This window comes from Delphinapterus leucas, chromosome X, assembly GCF_059928025.1.
Source record: "Delphinapterus leucas isolate spDelLeu-1000000601 "Yukka" chromosome X, BTC_Dleu_Yukka2, whole genome shotgun sequence".
NCBI classification, from domain to species: domain Eukaryota; kingdom Metazoa; phylum Chordata; class Mammalia; order Artiodactyla; family Monodontidae; genus Delphinapterus; species Delphinapterus leucas.
The window spans coordinates 45,484,174-45,506,569 of NC_143150.1; the positions used below are offsets into that span (position 1 = coordinate 45,484,174).

The window sequence follows — 22,396 nt, forward strand, 5'->3', positions numbered from 1 at the left end:
AATGTACCTCACCACATTATGCTAAAGTAAAGATCAGTGGATGAATTCTCAAAGGGATAAAAAACGGTTTTGTCTCGGTCTGAAGCTCTGGCAATTTAGCTTCACTGAAGGGAAAAAAATATCACGTATCCAGAAGAAAAGACTGTACCACAATTAGTCTTCTAAAAATATTTATTCCTTACCATGAGGTTTAGATAAGTGAAGGCAACAGAGACTTCACGTCTATAATCTCTAAGAGGCACCACTTAATGTCTCTAATATTACCCCTGTGTCTTTAAGGACACCATTTTAGGAACGGTTTCATTTTTAGGAAAGTTCTGGAAACTTTTAGGTCACATGACTCAATAGGAAGCCATTTTATGACCTCAGCGAGAGACCATGGAGTGCCCTGAGGGACGTCGCCGCAGTTCCTCAGAAAATGATTTAACACCGACTTCAACATCAGAAGTAATGAGCCTCCGATATTCCCAAACTGCCGTTGACCATGGAGCTGAAACTGCCGGCGGCCTTGGCGCCCAAACTGCCGGCGGTCTTGGCGCCCAAACTCCTGCCGACTATGGCGCCCAAGCTGATGCCGCCATCGGCAACCAGGCTGCTGCCAGAACCCCTCTGGAAATCTTACGAGAAGGGACAGGTAAGTGGTTTTAAGATTTTTTCCGTACATTAAGGATCTATGGGAGAAACGAACTGCTAGAAGTTTATTTGAACCGCAATGCCCATTTAAGAGAAATAAAAGGAGTACGCTGTATCTCTGTCCAAAAGATGTAAAATAGTGACTTTGTTTCAAAGGGATCAGCTAGTTAGAGTAGTTTGGGCGCGGATTCTAGTTATTTAATGGGTTTGCTTGGCGGTGTAGTTTTCACCAGGCGAGGTCGCGTCACCAAGGAACAAATCGGTCCAACCTAACGGATTTGCGGAGCAATTCTGCCACCCCTTTTACAGTTATCACTGTGTGCTGGTAAAACCCCCGTGGCCGACCCAAGGGTAGTCCCTGTGTAAAGGGTATTTGTTATGAAGCCTTGCTCCGCGAGGTACTTGAGCGGCCGCAATCAGCACCCTTCGAGTCTACCGCCCAGGCACGCGGCGAGCTGGCCGCCGCCTCGAGGCCACCCGCCTATCCGCGGTGGCGGAAGTGTGGGGAGGGGTGGCGCGCGAGGCTCCTACCTGGCGCCACACAGTCCGCCCGCCGCCGGGAGCCCACTCGCTTCCTCTGGAACCACCCTGTGCAGAGAGGCCGTCCCGGCGCGAGTCGGCTGAGGGGCGTGTGAGTCCGGCGGTCGGAGGGCTCAACGAGGCGCCAAGGGCTGCTCGCTGCTCTTCCCTTGCCAGCGCACCTGGGGTGGCGCGAAGGCTTAGGGCCCCTTGGCCTGGTGGGAGGTTTTCTAGGGAAATGGGATCAAAGCCTAGGGCTGCGGTCTTCCCTTGGGAGCTTAGTGCCCCTGGGATAAGGATGGAGTGGTCATTGCCTCCAAACCGCAGCTAGCAGCTATGAACTTGAGAAACTACCAATTTAGTTTTGTGCTGACTTGTGCTAATGGGAGCTTGCGGTCAGGCGCCCTCCATTTAATCATAATTCTGATTCCAATTCTAATTCTGTTGAAGTGAGATGGAGCTGGCTGGGTGGGGGCGGTGAATGGTGGAGAGAGGTCCTGTTAATTTAATTAGGTGTCAAAGAGTGCTTGCTGGAAAAATGTGGATGGCTTTTCTTAAAAGAAATATGATGTAACCAGTTCATTGTATAAATGCAGATAGCAAATCTAAAAAATCATTAAAACTCATTTCTACCAGGGGTGTCTACCTTCTCTGAAATGGTTCCAGTTCTTACATTCTTTCTTTCATAAGAGAGGAGTTGCCAGAAAGGCACTGAAATGAACAAAATGTCTTAGTCTTAATTCTGCTGATAAATCTAAAAGTTACTACTGATCTGATAAAATCTTGCTTAGCAGCTAGTTCTTCAAATCTGTATTTCTGCTTCCAACCTTAAATGTTTGTTACTCTTATGTTAGGCAATGTACCCAGTCCCAAGATTTTTTATTCAATTTATTTTATTTTAATTAACTTTCCCCCTTACCTTTACATTTAGTTTTTGTATGTGTGTGTGTGTGTATAACTGTATGAGGCAGGAAAAGGAGAGAAATGGCTATCACAAATAATCAATCTCTTTTTCTCCCTTTCTCTTTTTCTCTCTCTCTCTCCTCCCCACCACTCCACCCTCCCATCCTGGGTGTCTGATTTTTCACTCCTGATTTCTCTTGTGCTTTCTATGCCTTTCTGGTAGTTTCTGAAGTCAGCCTAAAGGACTGAAATCATAACTGGTGAATGATTTACCTGTAATAGGGTCTCAGACTCACTTGTATGAGGTTTTGTTTGTTTGTTTTTCCTTTTCTCTATTTTAACTGGTAGTGCTAAATATTCTTTGTCCTCCCCCCACTTTTTCCAATTTTTTTAAATTGAAGTATAGTTGATGTACAATATTATATAAGTTACAGATGTACAATATAGTGATTCACAATTTTAAAGGTTATGCTCTGTTTATTGTTATTATAAAATATTGGCTATATTCCTCGTGTTGCACAATATATCCTTGTAGCTTATTTTATTATTTTTTTTCTTGTAGCTTATTTTATACCTAATAGTTTGTACCTCTTAATCCTCTACCCCTACATTTCCCCTCCCCTTCCCTCTCTCCACTGGTAACCACTAGTTTGTTCTGTATATCTCTGAGTCTGCTTCTTTTTTGTTATATTCACTTGTATGTGTTTTTAAAAAAGGTTCCAGTGCTTTTAAGTGAGATTCAAATTCAAAACTCAGAACTCAATTAATGGTTTACAGAGTATTAGGGGCTATACATTATCTGGAGCTTTTGATCTAACTTAAATTATAAGATTTTATAACTTGGTGTATAGCATAGTGTCCTTAGAACATAAGAAAACTTTTTCAGTTTTCATATATGTACACTGCTTTTTTCCATTTATTTATTTATGGCTGCGCTGGGTCTTTGCTGCTGCGTGCGGACCTTCTTTTTAGTTACGGTGAGCAGGGACCACTCCTTGCTGCAGCGCGAAGTCCTCTCATTACGGTGGCCTCTCCTGTTGTGGAGCACAGGCTCCAGGTGCGCGGGCCTCAGTAGTTGTGGCTCGCGGGCTCTAGAGCGCAGGCTCACTTGTTGTGGCACATGGGCTTAGTTGCTCCATGGCATGTGGGATCTTCCTGGACCAGGGCTCGAACCCGCATCCTCTGCATTGGCAGGCGGATTCTTAACCACTGCACCACCAGGGAAGCCCACTTTTTTCCATTTTTGAGAAAAAATTTCCTCAGAAGTAGTGTGGGCCCTAAAACTCAAAATGCAAGCCACTACAGATATATCCCTAATAGATGGAAAATAAGATGAAAAAATGAAGATCAACTTGGAGATTATTCACTTTACAGAATGTGCATTATATATATGTGTGTGTGTGTGTGTGTGTGTGTGTGTGTGTGTGTGTGTATGTATATATATGGATTCATCTTAGGATTCCTTCAAATGGCTCTTAGGGGTATTTCAAATAAGTGGTGGTTGTGAGGATTAAATGAAATAATAGACCTTATGCACTCAATGTAGAGCCTGGCACATGGAGTGCATGCAGTAAATGTTAGTGATGAATAAATCAAATTAGATTTTATGTTTTTTCATTATCATCCCTTCAGAAATGAGTCTATTCCATGAAGTTAGATGTACTTATATAGATAGCCCAGCCATAAGACTGGGACTCCTAACTTTTCCCCGAGATAGCTCGGAGCTGTTGATGTTGGCTTTAGAGTCATAAAAAGCTGCCTGCTCTCACACGGACTGTTTAATTCCTACCATTTTATTGATCATTAAGGTGAAATACTGAAAATTAAGCGCTGTTTCCTTCAAATCATCATAGAGCATTTCTGCCAGTGGTTTTTTGGGTTGATTTTGGCCTTTGGTTGGCAGTCTTCTCTGCAGAGGTATGTAGCTTACTTGCTTTGGTAGTCACCACTGTATTGATGAGTTAATCCTTTACCGGAGAGTCTAAGAATATTAAGACTAAATCATGTGTAGCAGCTCTTACTTCATTTGTTATCATGTAATTAGTATTAACGTTGGAAAATCTGCACATATGGGAGGGGAGATAAGGTGACTTTATAAATAATCAAGTTATGTCAAATAAAGTGTTTTGAAGCTGTACACACGTCATTCCAGTGAGGGTTATCAGCAAGATATTGTATAATTTTACCAGAAGTGGTCAGTAGAGGGGGCAAGAGGAGTTTTTGGTAACTTTCTGTTGGTTTTGTTTTTGTTTTCGTGAACTCAAAAACAAGAGATGAGTAGAAGCCAGGATGAACCTCCTTACGAATTTGAGAAGCAGTTTATATTGCGTCTGCCTCTGGTAAGAAACCCTTGTATCTCAGGCCAAATATCTTCAGTGCATAAATATCAGCCCTGCTTGGATTCTGTAGCATTTCTGATTATTTAAGGTAGGCTATAAAAACCAAGAACATTTGTTTCCCAGGAGTTGTGTTCTATTTAGCAGTCCTATTCTAGCGTGTACTCTTTTAAGCAGCATTTCTTTTGTCCTGCACATGCCACCTACTGTGTGGGTTGATTTCCTGGCGAACAGGTGGGACAATGATGGATTCAGTCACTTATCACAGATGCCAACAGCCTTGCTCACTGGACAGCCAAGATAAGACTCTTCTAAAAGAGAGTTCCTTTCTGTCACCTCAAAAAGGGGCAATGGAGGGGTTAGCACTGTCTCCTCAAATTCATCATCATGCAAGGATGTTGAAGCTCATTTCAGCATTGTGTTAGGGACTCTTCCCCTATTGATACCTGTATTTAAGTATTATTTAGTCTAAGAAAGGTACATTAAGGATGGGCTTCAGAAAGGTATTTCCCTAATTAGGGTTAATTAATATAGCCAGTAAACTGCAGTCAAGCCTTCCCTTAGCAACTACAACTTGAAGGGTAACAGTGAGAAACAGGAAGGTACAGCTAGGAGAAGGCATTATCTGTAGCTACTAAAAGACAACAATGAGATTAGAGTCAACTTCATCCTAACTTGACTTACCCAGTGCACAGTATCTCATGGTACATGGCATTGTTCCTAACGTTTGGGAAGTTTAAGGTTCTATTTAAGGGAGGACTGTCTCTGACATATCTGTTCTATTACCTGCTAAGTAGACAATTCATCCTTCTGATTTTTCAATCTACCTCCTTTTTAGGAACATGCTTCTACTGCCAGGAAGATAATACGGTCTGGAAGTGCTGCCATGAAGGATAAACTGAAAATTGACTTATTGTGTAAGTAGTTAATATCCATTCACCATACATTGAACAGTAATTTATTAAGTGATTGCTATGTGTCAGGCACAATACTAGATACCAAGGATGTGACAAAGAATAGAATGTGGTCTCTGTCTTGATGGACTCAAAGAGAAGCTTCAGTCACTTACATCTCTTCCTTTTAAGAGGAAAGGAAGTAGAACTTATACAACTTGAGGTAATTATCATGGTGTGTATAAGGAAGAACTTGGAGGTCAACTGTGGGATTTGCATACTGCTGATTGTCTCCTATATGAAACTTGTGATTTCTGACTGTCCGGAGGAATGACAGGTGGATGTACTATTCTTTGTTTACAAAAGTGACATATCTTTATCTCTTTTAAATAATATTTATTAGAGTTTTAAATACAGAGAAGTATATGAAGAATAAAATTTTAAATGGCCCATAATCCCACCACTCTGGTAGCCCTTACTGACACTTTTAAAAAAAGGAATACAAATGCATGGCTAGAAAATTCAAATAAAACAGAAAGGTTCAAAAGGAGAAGTGAAACTATCCTTCACAGTGCCTCAACCTCAATGCCAAGGATAACTAATATTGGCCTTTTCTCCTTGTGTTTCCTTATAGACAAAACTTTTATGCATAATACCAACGTAAAAATAATCTCTATATATTTTTAAAGATAATTTACACAAAAAGGATCATGTCAAACATAGTTCTGCATCTTTCTTTTTTCACTTAATATTAGAAGATTACACTTGAATCCTTTTGTATCAAGAGACGTTCATGTTTGAGACATCTGGGCAGGATTCAGAGTTGTCAGTATATAGCTGACTCTCTCTCTCTCTCTCTCTCTCTCTCTCTCTCTCTCTCTGGCTATTGTGTAGAATTTTATCTTTGTGAAACTAACTAGAGATTATAACTTGAGACTTATTAGTACTATTCTAGAATCAACCCTCCCCTTACCCAACCCTTTGAAAACACCCATGTACAATGACATGATCGAATGCTCCTAATGGTGTCCAAACGAATGGGTTTAAATGAATGGAGTTGGCCTTTCAAGATGAGAATGAAACAGTTACCACTTCATTCACTTTAGTTCACAACCATGACCAAGAAACTCAGCTACTTTTGATGGAATGACATAAACTAGAAAAAAAGAGCTCCATATACTCTGCCTTCTTTGCTGTGGGAAGTTACTAATTGCGTACACAATTCTGGCATTGTGAGAAATAGTAAGTTTCAATGAAAGACTCCTCTGTCCCCCATAAGTCTTCATTATTCAGACCCCAGGAGTCTTGAGAGTACATTGGGAAGATGTCAGCTTTAATCTTTTCTACTTCTGTTCAGCTGATGGACGTCATGCAGTTGTTGGGGTTGAAGATGTCTCACTATCTGCGAAGCTGGTTGATTTGCCTTGTGTTGTTGAAAGCCTGAAAACTCTGGATAAAACAACTTTTTATAAAACGGCAGATATTTCCCAGGTATGGACAAGTTTTCTTAATCTACTCGCCCACACATCCTTCAAGGATTTACTTTCTCCCTCCTTTTCTTTCTTTCAATTCTCTTTTCACCTGCTTGTCATTTCTAATTTCCAGCTCAATTGCACAGGGAATACAATGTCATGTTCTGGTTTGGTGTTTGATCCATCACTTTTCACTACTTTATTTTATCCAAATAGCTTTTAGAGCCTCCTGTTTGCCATTTATAGTGCCTTTCATTATTTGAAAAATATGAGCACCTGGGATCTTCGTCTGAAATTCCTGTTAAAGCAGTGTGCTGTTAACTCTGGAGGTTTACATTGGTTCTTATTCATCATCTCTACTGTTGATTTTTTGTTTCCTTTATAAATCAAAATGCTAAGATATATCTTGTTTTCAACACATTCCTTCCGCAGTGGTAAGCACTGGAGCTAAAAAAGACAACAACAAACTCAGAGTCCATATGCTGTGCTGCCGAGATAGAGAGAGAATGCATATGAGTGTATGTAATACTTGGTTTTCTGGAAATGCCAAGTAGCATTCTCCTTACTTTTGTGCTCCAGGATTTCTGGTGGTAAGAATGATCATTATCCATTACTAACCCAAGATTTGTGGCCACAGTCAACTTCTTTGTCTTTGTTAAATGCAGATGCTTGTGTGCACTGCTGCTGGTGGTGTCCACTCTCATCCTGAAGAACCGGTCACCTCTACTGATCTTAAAGCAATCAGGAAAAGTAAAAAGGAGAGACAGAAAAAACATATCTGGAAGCATGGCAGTAAGTCATCAGTCCCTTGCTCATTCTGGCTAACTACATTTATCTGCTGGATCCTAATTACTTGTGAGCCAGGGATCTGTTACCACACTTAGGTATTTGGTTCAGTAGGCATCCAGACACTCTTAAAGGAACGAGTCGTGTCATGAGCCAGTGACTTAGAGCATAACCTTATCAAATTCAGACAGATATGTGACTACCATCAGTCATATATACATTTCACCATGTTGAATTTATTTTAGTTACTCCACCACTTAGGAATGTCAAAAAGAGAAGCTTCTGCAAAACAACAAAAGAGGTTAGTGGCATGCTATTTCTGTGTCTACTGGTTGGATTGGAAGAGGATTATGAATGGGGGGGAAGGGAGACAGTCAGTTGGGTATTCATTTGTTCAGTCATTTATATGTCCAATAAACATTTGCTGAGTATGAGCAACATGCCAGGCACTGTGTGCTAACAATTGGAAATATGTAAAGAACAAAAACAGACTTGACCCTTGAAGTTATAGGGTAGTCACTTAGGGATCTAGATGTGTCATGAACTTGAAACTTCTGCTAACGCTTTTAAAAGTTTCCAACTGCAAAATCTTGCTTTAAAGTGAACACATCCAGAACCTGAGAATTGGGAATTGTGGTTGTATTTCTAACCTTAACTCAGACTTGTAGAACCCTGGGCAAACTACAGGAGTACTATACCTTGGCTTCTTTTTTAATTAAATTTTTTATTTTGAAATAATTGTAGATTTACATGCAGTTGTAAGCAATAGAAAAGAGATACTGTGTACCCTTTACCCAGTTCTTCCCATTGTAACATTTGCAAAACTATAGTACAGTATCACAAATAGGAAATTGACATTATTACTATTCACTAATCTTATTCAAATTGCTCCAGTTTTACTTTCTCCTGTGTATGTGTGTGCATGTGTTTAGTTCTATGCAATTTTATCCCATGTGTATGTTGGTGTATCTACCCACGCAGTCAAGATACTGAACAGTATTGTCACCACCAGGATCCCTCATCTTGCCCTTTTAAAGCCACACCCATCTCCTCCTCACCCCAAACCACCAGGCTCTAACCTCTGCTAATCACTAATATGTTCTCCATCTCTATAATTTTGTCATTTCGAGAATGTCGTATAAATGGAGTCATACAAAGTATAACAGTTGAGACTGGCTTTTTTTTTTCACTCAGATTAATTCCCTTAAGGTCCATGTGGATTGTTGCATGTATCAATAGTTCCTTCCTTTTTATTGCTGAGTGGTATGCCGTGTTATGAATGTACCACAGTTTGCTTAATTGTTCACTCATAGAAGTACATCTTGGCTGTTTCCATTTTTTGACTATTATAAATAAAGCTGCCAGCAGGTTTTTGTGTGAACATAAGTATTCATTTCTTTGGCATAAATGCCCAGGAGTGCAATTACTGGGTATGTTGCATGTTTAGTTTTATAAGAAACTACCCATAGTGTTTTCCAAGTGGCTGCACCATTTTACATTTGCCCCAGAAATGTATGTGCGATCCAATTTCTTTACATTTTCACCAGCATTAGGTGTTGTCAATATTTTTTATTTTAGCCATTCTGATAGATGTGTAGTGATCTCATTGTGGTATTAATTTGCATTTCCCTGATGGCTAAAGATGTTGAGCATCTTCTCATGTGCTTGTTTGCTATCTATATGTTCAGTTCAGTGAAGTGTCTGTTCATGCCTTTTGCCCATTTTCTAAATGGATTGCTTTTATTGTTGAGTTTTGAGAGTTCTTTTTTATATTCCAAATACTAGTTTTCAGATACGTGGTTTGCAAATATTTTCTCCCAGTCTGTAACTTGTCTTTTTATGTTCTTCACTGGGTCTTTCACAGAGCAAAAGTTTTTTTGTTTGATGAAGTCCAATTTATTGATTTCTCCTTTTAAGGATCATGTTTTTCATGTCAAGTATAAGAACTGTTTGCCTAGCCCAGATTCTGAAGATTTCTCCTATCTTTTTTAAGTTTTATATTTAATTTAAGTCTACAATCCATTTTTGAGTTAATTTTTGTAAAAGGTTTGAGGGTTAGTTCAAGGTTGTTCTTTTTTTTTTCCCTTTGCATGTCCAATTGTTCCAGCACCATTTGTTAAAAAGGCTACCCTTTGTCCGTTGTATTGCTTCTGCACCTTTGTAAAAACTAAGTTGGGCATATTTGTGTGAGATTTTTTTCTGGGTTCCATTAATCTGTGTTGATCACCAATTCCACAGTGTAGCTTTGTAATAAGCCTTGAAATCAGGAAGACTGATCTCACTTTTCTTTATTCAAGATTGTTGTAGCCATTCTAGAGTCTGTAACTTTCCATATACATTTTAGAGTAAGTTTGTCTATGTCTATAGAAAACCTTGTTGGAATTTTGATAGGAATTGCATTGAACCTATAGATCAATAGCTTTACTATGTTTAATCTATGAACATGGTTGCTTTGGTTTTATACTGTCAGTCAACAGCATTCATTGAGTGCCTACTAAATATAAAACTACATTAAGGGCTTCCCTGGTGGCGCAGTGGTTGAGAGTCCGCCTGCCAATGCAGGGGACACGGGTTCGTGCCCCGGTCCGGGAAGATCCCACATGCCGCGGAGCGGCTGGGCCCGTGAGCCATGGCCGCTGAGCCTGCGCGTCCGGAGCCTGTGCTCCGCAACGGGAGAGGCCACAACAGTGAGAGGCCCACGTACCGCAAAGAAAAAAAAAAAAAACTACATTAAGAATGGTTCTAGAACTCTTTAAGCTTTAGTAAAGTACAACAATTATAATATAACTTCATTGTTCATTGTGTTTTATTTCATAGGTCACTGATATCAAACAAACTGAAGAAGTCAGCTTTCCTGAGGTAGACAAATCGTAATATAACTTTATTGTTAACCTATGCTGTGTTTTATTTCACAGCTCTTTTATTTCAAACAAATCAAAAAAATCATAAAGATTGCTTTCAAGCCTTCCTTCTCACCTGCAACCCCCACTCCCATACACATACACTGAATTTGATTCACTGAAAAGTGAATTCATTGTTCAATGTCTGACAACTCCAAGAGCAAAAGATACAATTTGATCAGTGACCCTGTGTATTTTAATCTGCTTCTTTTCTGTGATATTTATTTTTAAAAACCATTTCTTGGAAGCCAGGGTTCACTCTTACCAGCAGTTGTTTGTAATTAGTTATTCCCCCTCAAAGTTCTAATCTCTATTTGTGGCATGATGAATTGGTTGCTGTGGAGATAATTGTCTAAAATTGGATTTAAGGGAGAATATGTGGCTAAGACCCAGTTTTTATAGGAAACTCTCTAATAATAAAGATGTGGAGAAGTGGAATCTGGGATTTTGGATCTTTAAACCAAATTACTTCCAAGTAACAAAAAAATTATAGTTCTTTGCCAGTGTGGGTCAGCGCAAATAATTAACAACTGAGGCTTAAGGGTCATGCCTCTGAGGAGGTCTTTAACATAGAGTTGCAGATTGAAAAGATTAAATGTCTCAAGTAATTCGATTGGGAAAAAATAAGCTTACTGTACAAAAATATAGACCCTGATCAAAGTTTCCTTCATAAATAGCACTGTTTAAAGTAGAAATTTGATTGGATGTATCTTAAAGAGGCCTAATTATTTGAATTCATTTGTATGTAGGAAGAGGACATTTCTGCAGAACACAGGGTGTTAAGTGATGTTACTGGTATTCCTTCTTCTCCAACTTTGGTTCAGCACGTTGAACCTCCTGATGTGGAAAAGGAAGTGAAAAGACTGCTGCACTCAGATGCTGAAGCTATCAGTGTCCGTATCCTTTTATACTAAATATTTTCTGTGTAGTCTCTTCCACCCAGAATGCACTTGGTGACAAGCTCTCATTTCTGATATTGTGTGCTGATGTTAATGTACAGAACTTAAGATTTTTGGAAATGTTACTTTCTAGCTAGGAACAGTACATTCATGTAATAGAAATTATTTACTTGTGTAATTCAGTATAAGGCACTTTTCTATACTAGGAATCCAGATACCAATGGCCTGAAGTTGGACTAAATTAAATAGCACTTTCAGCCAGAGAGGCTCTTCCCTTTCAAGTTTGCCTTCTGCTTTCTGCTTTTTCCTTGACTGCCTCTCCTTTCAGGATGGGAGGTCATTGCCGAAGGTGAAACCAAGGAAATAGAAAGTCAAGGCTTCATTCCAGGCTTTGAGATAGCCTCAGAAATGAGTGGCTGTAAGCAGCGTCATACCTCACCAGGTGCATTAATAAAGGCAAAGCAGGAGCTTCAGAGAGGGCAGGTGTTGACTGTAGGACCATTCTCCGTAAACTCAGGCCAATCACAGAAAAAGGGTGCCTTTGCCCTTCTCTCCTCGTATTGGTCCCACAAGTTTAGGGGTTTTAGATTGGGGTTCTAATATCCCATCCATCTCTGCTATTCTAAATTCCTGTGGGCCCTTGGATTCTCTGAATATTTTGATCATTGAATACATGAATGAATGTTACAGTGTTTTGCCTTTCCTGTCCTTGTTTTATAAAGGGAATAATCTTCCTGTGAGAAAAATTATTTTTAAAATTCATTGGTTGCCCAGTAAACTTGAGGGGGAGTATAATTGCAGCTGGAGTGGGAATTATTTGAAAAGCTTCAGATGGTTTCACCTTTCTTTTGCTTAAAACCCATAGAATATGGTGTGTTTCGGGAGATGGTCAATGACTCTAGCAGTAACAGTGAAGTTGAGGATGATAAGGAGGAAGATGAAGAGGGAGAGGATGACTATGATGATGCAGATAAAGACAAGGAAGAGGAAGAAGATTATTATGAAATGTATATGGAAAGGGAGCTACAGGACAAGTTCACTGAATCTGGCCAGTATGAGGCAAAGGAGGGAACCAGCTCAATGGGTAAGTTAGGGAAAAACAAAGGGGTGGGACAGAGTGGGTGGCAGTACTAAAGACTGACTCTAAACACGTGTTAGTTGCAAAGTTAAGTTTGAGAAATTATTGCTCAGATGTGTAGTGGAGTTTTAGTTGATTTGGATCTTGGTCCACTAGTTTAGGCCATGTTTAGATACATGAAGTTTTTGTCTATCTCTGTTAGTCATGAAAATTCAGAAGCAGACTCATTACGTGGAGAAAAAGCTCCAAGAGATTCAGTGCAAAGCACAAAGACAGAAGAAGCTCATTATGAAAGTGGAAAACCTAATGCTCAAGGTAAATTCTTGTTGGCTGGTATAAATATATCCTGATATCTTACTTTCAAAATCCCATCTTTGTGTTTCCACTCATGTCATCTCTGTGCAGCATTCTGGCTCATTCATGAACCTGAACAACCTCTTAGATACCCCTAATAAAAGGTAGCCCTATTTCCTTTTACCTGAGTAATTTTGATCATCTTATATAAGCATTTTTGGGAGGGGACCAGGAGACTTGAGATAATAATTGCCAATATTGAACATTTAACTATGTGAAAGGCATGTACAGAGCTAAGCATTTTACGTGTATTATCTCATTTCATCCTGACATCCCTGAAATATAGGTGCTGTCACTATTCCCATTTTATAGATAAGAAATTGAAATTCAAAGAGATTAAGTAACTTGCCAAGGACCACAGTAAGTGGTAGGGCACAGATTGAACCCTGTTGCTCTGTACCAAAACGTATTCATTACAATGAAAGAGAAACTAAATTAATTTAAAATTTTTATGATGCCTGCTTGAACAAAAATTAATATCATGCTTTATTTTTTATTAATATGCATTAATACATATTTTATTAATACACATATCAGCAAAAGGAAAATGTATGTTTAGGCCATGTTTGCTTCCCTTTTTCTAGTGAGGGAAATTCTGAAGCATCTGGAGAATTCCTTGCCAGATTTCTTTTTCTATAGAGCTGTTGTCATCAAAGGGGAGCAACTTGACACAGAACTATACTTATTTAGAGTGTTGTCCTTCAGAATAACCAAGTTAGATAATAGATGTGGACATACTTTGAAAGATACAGATATATGGTATTATGATTGTTGTGTGCAGTAGTAGTTAAGAATGGTAATATTCTGCCCTAGTGCAGGGGAATGAAGGAGTCAGCACCAGATTCCAGGCCAGCTCTTTAAGTAGGTCACCACAGTCAAAGGATTTGTGCTAAACTAGAAAAAGGTAACATGAAGGCATTCTAACTCTTTGTTTTAGGGCAAGAAAAAAAAATGCCATGTAGGGTGTATAAAATCAAATCGAATGGCCCTGCAGTTGGAGAGTGTAGTTTTTATACTCTAAATCCTTTTTTAAATGTGTTTTTATTGAAGTAGAGTTGATATACAATGTTGTGCCAATCTCTGCTGTACAAAGTGATGCAGTTATACACATAGAGACATTCTTTTCCTAATTCTTTTTTTAAAAGTACTCTTTTGTTACGACTGACAGTTTTCTTACTTATCAAATTATTTGCCAAACTCTTTGTCTCTCTTGGTTCTCTTTTCCTTTGAGACTCGGCATTCATCTTTTATATAATTCGTTTTCCAGAGTCATTTACAGTCTGTGCTGGAGCAGCTTAAGCTACAGGAAAAACAAAAAAATGAGCAGGTGAGAAGTGTGTTTTCACATCAACCAGAAAACATTTGATGCAAAGAACCCCACCCCCCCAATCTCATTTCTGGCTGTTCTTTTCACAGGAACAGTAGTGGCCAAATCTTCTAAATGAGGGTAGCATGTTGGAACAAAGTCTCTGTGAAAATTTGTTCATTCGGCAGATATTGAATGTCTATTAAGTGGAAAGCACTGGATGTACACACAGTGTTGAATAAGACACATACAGTACTTTTCCTCATGGAGCTAACAGTCTAGCAGGGAAGATCAACAGCAAACAAATTATCGTACAAATATAAAGGTGCAAATCATAAAGAAGGGCTGTGAAGGAGAAAGAGTCAGTGGTGGTATCTGAATAGAGTCTTGAATTAAACTGGGGAGATCATAATCAGCCTTTCTGAGGAAGTGATACTTAAGAGACCTGAAGGAAAAGTCCAGGCAAAAAGTGTGTGAAGAGCTTCTTGGGTGGAGTGTATGCCAGGTCCCACATTGGAAAAGAGCTTGGCCTCTCTGAGGACCTCTGCAGTATTTAAAGCGAGGAAGAGAGTGACTTAACATAAGGTTGGAGAAGTAGGCAGAGGCCATATTGTATGGTCCCTTGCAGTCCATGATAAGGAGGATGGGTTTTAGTCTTAAGTGCAATGGGGAGCCCTTGGAGAGTTTTAAGCAGGAGAGTCACATTTAATTTAGAAGTTTTAAAGATCACTTTGATTATTATCTGGAGAATGGATTGTGGGAGGGCAGGACTAGAAGCAGGGAGGCCAGTTAGGAGGCTGTGGGGTCGTCTAATAAAAGGTGATGGTAACTTGAAATAAGGAGGTGGCAATGGAGATGGAAAGAATAAATATTTTTTCTTTTTTATTAAAATGTTAATTTACAGTGTTGTGTTAGTTTCAGGTATACAGCAAAGTGGTTCAGTTATATATATATGTGTGTGTGTGTGTGTGTGTGTGTGTTCTTTTTCAAATTCTTTTCCATTATAGGTTACTACAAGATATTGAGTATACTTCCCTGTGCTATACAGTTGGTCCATGTTGTTTATTTTTTTATCTATTTTATATATAGTAGTGTGTATATGTTAATCCCAAACTCCTAATTTATCTCCCCTCCCCCCTCCTGCTGTCCCCTTTGGTAACCATAAGTTTGTTTTCTATGTCTGTGAGTCTATTTCTGTTTTGTAAATAAGTTCATTTGTATCATATTTTTAGATTCCATATGTAAGTGATGTCATGATATTTGTTTTTCTCTGACTTACTGCACTTAATATGATAATATCTAGGTCCATCCATGTTGCTGCAAATGGCATTATTTCATTTGGAAAGAATATATATATATATATTTAACTGCAATAAAAATGTGTTATAACAGCTTTATTGGGATATAATTCATATACCATACAATTCACCCATTTAAATTGTACAATTCAATGGCTTTTAGTATATTCACAGAATTGTGCAACCATCACCACAATCAATTTTACATTTTTATCACCCAAAAAAGAAACCTGTACCCATTAGCAGTCATTTCCCGTTTCTTCTGACCCTCCCACTCACCACCCCCCCACACCCAGTTCTAGGCAACCACTAATCTACTTTCTACTAGCCTACTTTGCCTATTCTGGTTATTTCATATAAAAAGGAAACATATGTCCATGCCTCTCTCTCGCTTTGTCACAGCTCACCCTTCCCCCTCCCCATATCCTCAAGTCCATTCTCTAGTAGGTCTGTGGCTTTATTCCTGTCTTACCCCTAGGTTCTTCATGACATTTTTTTTTCTTAAATTCCATATATATGTGTTAGCATACGGTATTTGTCTTTCTCTTTCTGACTTACTTCACTCTATATGACAGACTCTAGGTCTATCCACCTCATTACAAATAGCTCAATTTCATTTCTTTTTATGGCTGAGTAATATTCCATTGTATATATGTGCCACATCTTCTTTATCCATTCATCTGAAGATGGGCACTTAGGTTGTTTCCATCTCCGGGCTATTGTAAGTAGAGCTGCAATGAACATTTTGGTACATGACTTTTTTTTTTTTTAACATCTTTATTGGAGTATAATTGCTTTACAATGGTGTGTAAGTTTCTGCTTTATAACAAAGTGAATCAGTTATACATATACATATATTCCCATATCTCTTCCCTCTTGCGTCTCCCTCCTTCCCACCCTCCCTATCCCACCCCTCCAGGCGGTCACAAAGCACCGAGCCGATATCCCTGTGCCATGCGGCTGCTTCCCACTAGCTATCTACCTTATGTTTGTTAATGTATATATGTCCAGGCCTCTCTCTCGCCGTGTCACAGCTCACCCTTCCCCCTCCCCATATCCTCAAGTCCGTTCTCCAGTAGGTCTGTGTCTTTATTCCTGTCTTACCCCTAGGTTCTTCATGATATTTTTTTCCCTAAATTCCATATATATGTGTTAGCATACGGTATTTGTCTTTCTCTTTCTGACTTACTTCACTCTGTATGACAGACTCTAGGTCTATCCACCTCATTACAAATAGCTCAATTTCGTTTCTTTTATGGCTGAGTAATATTCCATTGTATATATGTGCCACATCTTCTTTATCCATTCATCCGAAGATGGGCACTTAGGTTGTTTCCATCTCCGGGCTATTGTAAATAGAGCTGCAATGAACATTTTGGTACATGACTCTTTTTGAATTATGGTTTTCTCAGGGTATATGCCCAGTAGTGGGATTGCTGGGTCATATGGTAGTTCTATATATACACTACCAAATGTAAGGTAGATAGCTAGTGGGAAGCAGCTGCATAGCACAGGGAGATCAGCTCGGTGCTTTGTGACCACCTGGAGGGGTGGGATAGGGAGGGTGGGAGGGAGGGAGACTCAAGAGGGAAGAGATATGGGAACATATGTATATGTATAACTGATTCACTTTGTTATAAAGCAGAAACTAACATACCACTGTAAAGCAATTATACCCCAATAAGGATGTTAAAAAAAAAAAGAAAAGAAATACAGTGATGCTGAAGAAAAAAAAAAAAGGAAACATATACTACAAGGTCTGTTGTGTCTGGCTTCTTTCACTTGGCATAATGTTTTCAAGGTTAACCCATGTTGTAGAATGTATCAGTACTTTATTCCACTTCATGGCTGAATAATATTCCATTGTACAGATATACAACATTTTGTTTATCCATTCATCCATCAGTTGACATTTGGGTTGTTTCCACTTTTTGGTTACCATGAATAATGCTGTTGTGAACATTTATATATGAGAGAATGTATTTTAAAGGTAGAATTGATGGGAATTGGGCCAATTACTGAGTGTTGAAGGGGAAAAGAGCATTAAGGATGTATGCCAGATTTCTAACTTGAAAGACTATCATTTAAAGCCACAAGAGAGTGAGCAGAGTGAAAAGAAAAGAGGGCAGTGTGGGATAAGTGAGGGTCAAGTAGCTGTATAGAAATGTATGCCGGTTCCAGCCCTATACTGTTGAGGGTAGAGTAACAGTTTTAAAGAGACTGGAGGTCGTATTTTGAGGATGGACTTAGCATGGAGCTTTTTTGGCGGGGGGGGGGGCCCGCGCCGCGCATCTTGCAGGAACCCGCACCTTCAGCAGTGAAAGTGCGGAGTCCTAACCACAGGACCGCCAGGGAATTCCCGAGCATAGAGCTCTTAAGGTAGTGATGCCATCCCCCATGCTCATCCCCATACAAACAAGGCCAGGAGAATTCTTATGTTCTGTATATTCCCTTCCCCTCAGCACATCACTCATCCAAGTACTGCTTATAAACAGCCATGTGAACAGTTAATGCCAGGATTGCTTTAGCACCCACTAAACATCTTTGTTTTCCTACATGTAAGTAGTTAGTATTGGGGAGTGCTATTTTCAACATAGAACTACAGTTGTAAACTTTATTCACTCAGAACCCTTTATGTTAGCTCATTTATTCAACATAGATTTATTGGGCACCTACTTAAAGCTGGGTTCCACAGGGAACTACAAAATGCTTATGACACAGTCTCTGCCTCCAGTTGGGGAGAAATACATGAGAGGGATAGGAATTTAAAGGAATGAGAGCTAATTTTTGTCCATGGAGATTAGGGGAAGCTTCATGGAGAGATGGTGTTTGGGGCCTTAAGAGGTGGGTAAGGTTCTAATAAAGAGATAGAGAAATGAAGGCATTCTGTATAGAAAGTAGCATTCACAGTGGCTCAGAGGTGGTGATGCCAGGCTTAAGAGTTTAGATTTTTGGTGTAGGTCATAATAAGCCCTAAAAGCTTTTTCACCTGGGGAGTAACTCAGGAAATTTTCTCTGCCAGCAGTATATAGGAGAAATTGGAGGGGGGAAAGACTAGAGGAAGATGCAAGTGATAGAAGGAATCAGAACTTAAAAATTGATTGGATTTCCAGGACAAAAAGGGAACAAGGAGCCTGGGTGACTGGAAAATGATGAGCCACTAACAGGATTGAAGACAACTTGAAGAGGATTCTTGGGGGGTGGAGGATGGAGAAGATGATGAGTTGAGTTGGAAGCACTTTTTAAAATGGGAGATTGGAGAGTGCCTCATGCATAGAAATGATCATTGAAGCTGTGGGGATAGATGAGTTAGCCAGGTTGACTGTTCAGCAAGAAGTCTGAACCCAAGGAAAAACCTCCCTTTAGGAGGTGGTGGGAGGAGAAAGTGCCCGTAAAGGAGAAAGAACTGGAGAAGTCAGTGGTGGTAATCATGGTCAGCATCTGAGTGAAAAGATGCTCTCAATTACTACAGCTAGCAATTATAGCAGTTTGGTAGCTCATGTCCAGCACAGGATCATTTTGTAATGCTCCATTCCTGTCATTCCACAAAATGAAAATCCACACTGATATGGGGCGAGCTAAATTGAATAATACTCAAAAACAATCTTTGTATCAAAGACAGTATACCTGAGTGTTATTGGTCACTTTGCCATTTCAAGTAAATAAAAAAAAATAAATCTTACATCACAAAATGTTCAGGGCTTCTGACTTAAAAAGCATCAGGGTAAGTAGAACGTCATCAGACTTGTTATTGGTTAGGACTCTGAGCCAGTTTTCAAGGGTCTCATAACATGGCAGGAAGCAGCAGCCACGACTCAGTTTAAGACACGGTGCGTTCAGTGGGGCAAGAAGCTATCACAACTGCCTTATCTTTTGAGTCTTAGACTATGGCTACAGTGATCCCATCTCCTTTGCCCCTACAGTGAGCTGTGACCTCTGTACACTCTTCCCAGAAGTACAAATTCTTAACAGCAAGCATATTTAATTTCTTTAGTATATTCAATTTTGAAGCTTCCTTTTATAAGTTTGGCATGATAAAGGACAGCATCATTGTTTGTGTTCTTGACTGTGGCACTGTTCTTTGGAACATTGTAAGACTAAGATAACCTTATAAATGCCAAATTACAGTCTTTCTTTTTGGTTTACATAAGTAAATTCTAGATCAAGTAATGGAACTTAAGATTTCAGATGAATTTTTCATGTTTTTCTGCCTCTCCCTACAGCTCATTTATCTACGGAAAAGACTGAACTATTCTCTGAAGAAGTGAGAAGAGCCTTCAGCCTGGCACACAAACCTTGGCTTCACCATCCAGACTGAAGACCTAGATGAAATTGTACCTGTTTCTTCCCCTTTCATTGCCTTATGTTGCATCATTTGTATTTGTTTCTCTGAACGTTTTTTTTTTTTTGCTAGTTATATTCAAAGTTTGTAGCCATGTAGGAAGGGACAAAGTATTAAAAACTAGTAGACCTGAAGACCCAACTTAACTATGGGACTTTGCTTCTCTTTATCAGTTTGAGAATTAACTTAAATTGTTTCTCTTTTATGGTGTCCCAGATGATTCAGCCATGCTTGCCAAAGGCAGACAGTCTAACCTGAAGGCTGTACAGCTGGTTTGCATAGATTTTTAGCTTTTTCTTCTTCTGTTTGTTTCAAATATTTCCTAAAACATAGAGTCAAACCATTTCTACCAAGGGCTAGGACCTGCCACAGTGAATAAGTGCCTATCTGGCAGCAGTTGATACTAGGTTGTATCCTGTCTCTGTTCAGGCATTAAAGGCTGCTTTCCGGCTCAGGGACGATTTCTTGCTGCTGCTATCTTTGTTCTGTTGTTAATGGTTTTAGGATTGTGTCTGGTTGTTATATGGCAGCTATGGCACTAGTTAGAACAGAGATGATATTCTGAGCTGTTATCCTTATTCTGAGCCTCTTCTTCCTAACCCCCATCGGAAAAGGTTAGGAAAAAAAACAGATACCTGTGGGAGCTCCCTGGTTGCCTAGTGGTTAGGATTCCAGGCTTTCACTGCCATGGCCTGGGTTCAACCCCTTGTCTGGGAACTCCCATAAGCCTCGTGGCAAAAAAAAAAAAAACGAACAAAAAACAGATACTTGTATTGCCTGTGAAAACTTCCTTAAAAACCCTGGGCCAGTTTGGTGATTTTCAGCTATGTTAAGATTTTATAGTCTGTATTCCTTAAGCAATAAATAAATTCCTTAAGTGGATTACTGTTACTTTATTAAACAGCTCCCATGATAAGTACATTCATATCCAAAAGGAAACTGGTGAGACAAGCAATAAATTCTGCAGTTAGGAAATTAAAGAAGATGCTGTCAGCACTGGGACATCCTTCTAAAGAGCTCTTAGGATAACTCCTAATGAACTAAGCAGATCATCTCATATTCACCATAAATCATTGGGATTTTGAGAGAAGGTACAGAGAAGTAACAGAAATGGCAGCTCCAATATTTGCACTGAATTATGTTGTAGTGGAAGGAACACAAGGTTGGAATCCTGGCTCTGCTACCTACCTTGGGCAAGTCCCTACACCTCTTAGAGCCTCTATGTCCTTATCTGGAAATCAAGGGTGATAATGCTTATCACCAAGAGACATCTGAAGGTTTTCTGGAAGTAGCCCAGCTAGACCCAGGTCTGGTCCCAATTGATGAAGTCGGTACCACTCTAGGAAATGAACCCCCAAGATTTCTCTGCCACTTTTAGTTCTCTCATTCCAAGTTGAAGGTAATAAGCCAAGGGCAGAGAAGGGGAAGTCAGTATGCATGGGCAGGGCCTATGGAGAAGGGATGAAGGCAGAAGGAATGCTGGGGACAAATGCAGGGAAGAAGTGGGTCTAAGGGAGAGACATGGACAAACAAAATAAAGCCAAGATTAGGAGAAAAGTTAGAGGATAGCTTGAAAACCAAGATGGTTTTTTAAAGTTTTTTTTTTCAGAAACCCAGAATTTAAAAGATGAGAAGAAAGAATAGGGAAAAGGACTTGTCAGAGGCAGAAGGTGGGGGAAGAGGCAGGGTTTGAAAAGAAGATAGACCTTTCCAGATGAAGGATGGCATAGGACTGGGGCAAAAACATAAAAAGTACCCTGGGGACGTGGCTGGAGAGACTGAGGCCGGAGAGAGTGGCACATAGACCACAGGTGGCATCCAGGGGTGAGAGAAGTAGAAGAGCCCTAGTCCAGCCTCTGTCCAATACTGTAGCCCAAGAGCAGCCAGAGCTCTGCTGAGAGGCAGTGGGGAAGGGAAGACAACGGGAAGGAGCAAATTTGTGTATCTGTGGTGCCCTTCTGTTCCCTCTATTACCACGTCTTGTAACCCTGGGTAACTGCTTCTCCACTGCCCTCCAGTCACCCAAGGCTTGTTGCCGCCCTGACTCCCCCCCTCCCCCAACACACACACACGTAATATATCATGAAGGTTTCCTTTTCTACAGCCCAGTGATTGTGACTTTGGCATGTTACAGAACTGCACTGTCCAATATGGTATCCACTAGCCATGTGTGGCTTTTGAGCACTTGACATATGGCAAGGCCAGCCTAGGCCAAATTGAGGTGTGTCTTTCCACATAGGCAAGGCTCAACTGCAGGTGGCCCCAGGCCTTGGCAGAATGCCCTGTGATCCTCCTGGAACGTGGGAAGACGGGCAATCTCACGAGGATTTGAGACAAGACCATTTCTCACTCACCTCCCCGTTTTGAGGGAGGCTGTCATGGGGCAGTTTCTCATCTGCCTCCCTCATTCTGGTGAGCATGAGACTTTCTGCCTGCCTCCCCACTCCCCTGCCCTTGCCCCAGAGGGTCCAGCTGCAGGCCATAGAGCTGCTTAGCAGCGGTGTGGAGTTGGTACTCAGCAACATGGTGTCCTGCCATTCATGTTGCATGTCATCTGGCCCCTTTTGTTTCAGTGTCATCCTGTGCAACAGCGACACGGAACGGATCCCATTGCTGGTCTTGCTTTCGCTGTCTCTAAGTAATAAAGTGCCTGGATGTATGTGGGTTTCCTGTTCTT

General features: G+C 40.1%; 1 protein-coding gene across 2 annotated transcripts; it reads left to right on the forward strand.

Annotated features, from left to right (window-relative positions):
- Positions 1–290: 290 nt before the first annotated feature.
- Positions 291–20,588, forward strand: TAF7L (TATA-box binding protein associated factor 7 like). Of its 2 annotated transcripts, XM_089904274.1 has the most exons (14): positions 291–634; positions 1,714–1,717; positions 4,316–4,394; positions 5,230–5,308; positions 6,642–6,775; positions 7,422–7,548; positions 7,788–7,843; positions 10,360–10,401; positions 11,267–11,339; positions 11,670–11,783; positions 12,207–12,425; positions 12,622–12,734; positions 14,041–14,100; positions 19,601–20,588. In XM_089904274.1, the coding sequence occupies exons 1-14, from the start codon at positions 379–381 to the stop codon at positions 19,643–19,645; spliced, it is 1,401 nt and encodes a 466-aa protein (XP_089760400.1). In that variant the 5' UTR covers positions 291–378; the 3' UTR covers positions 19,646–20,588. The 2 variants fall into 2 exon arrangements, with proteins under 2 accessions (XP_089760400.1, XP_022436414.2); XM_022580706.2 differs by lacking the exon at positions 1,714–1,717 and having other exon boundaries at positions 335–634; positions 4,327–4,394; positions 11,192–11,339.
- Positions 20,589–22,396: the final 1,808 nt, after the last annotated feature.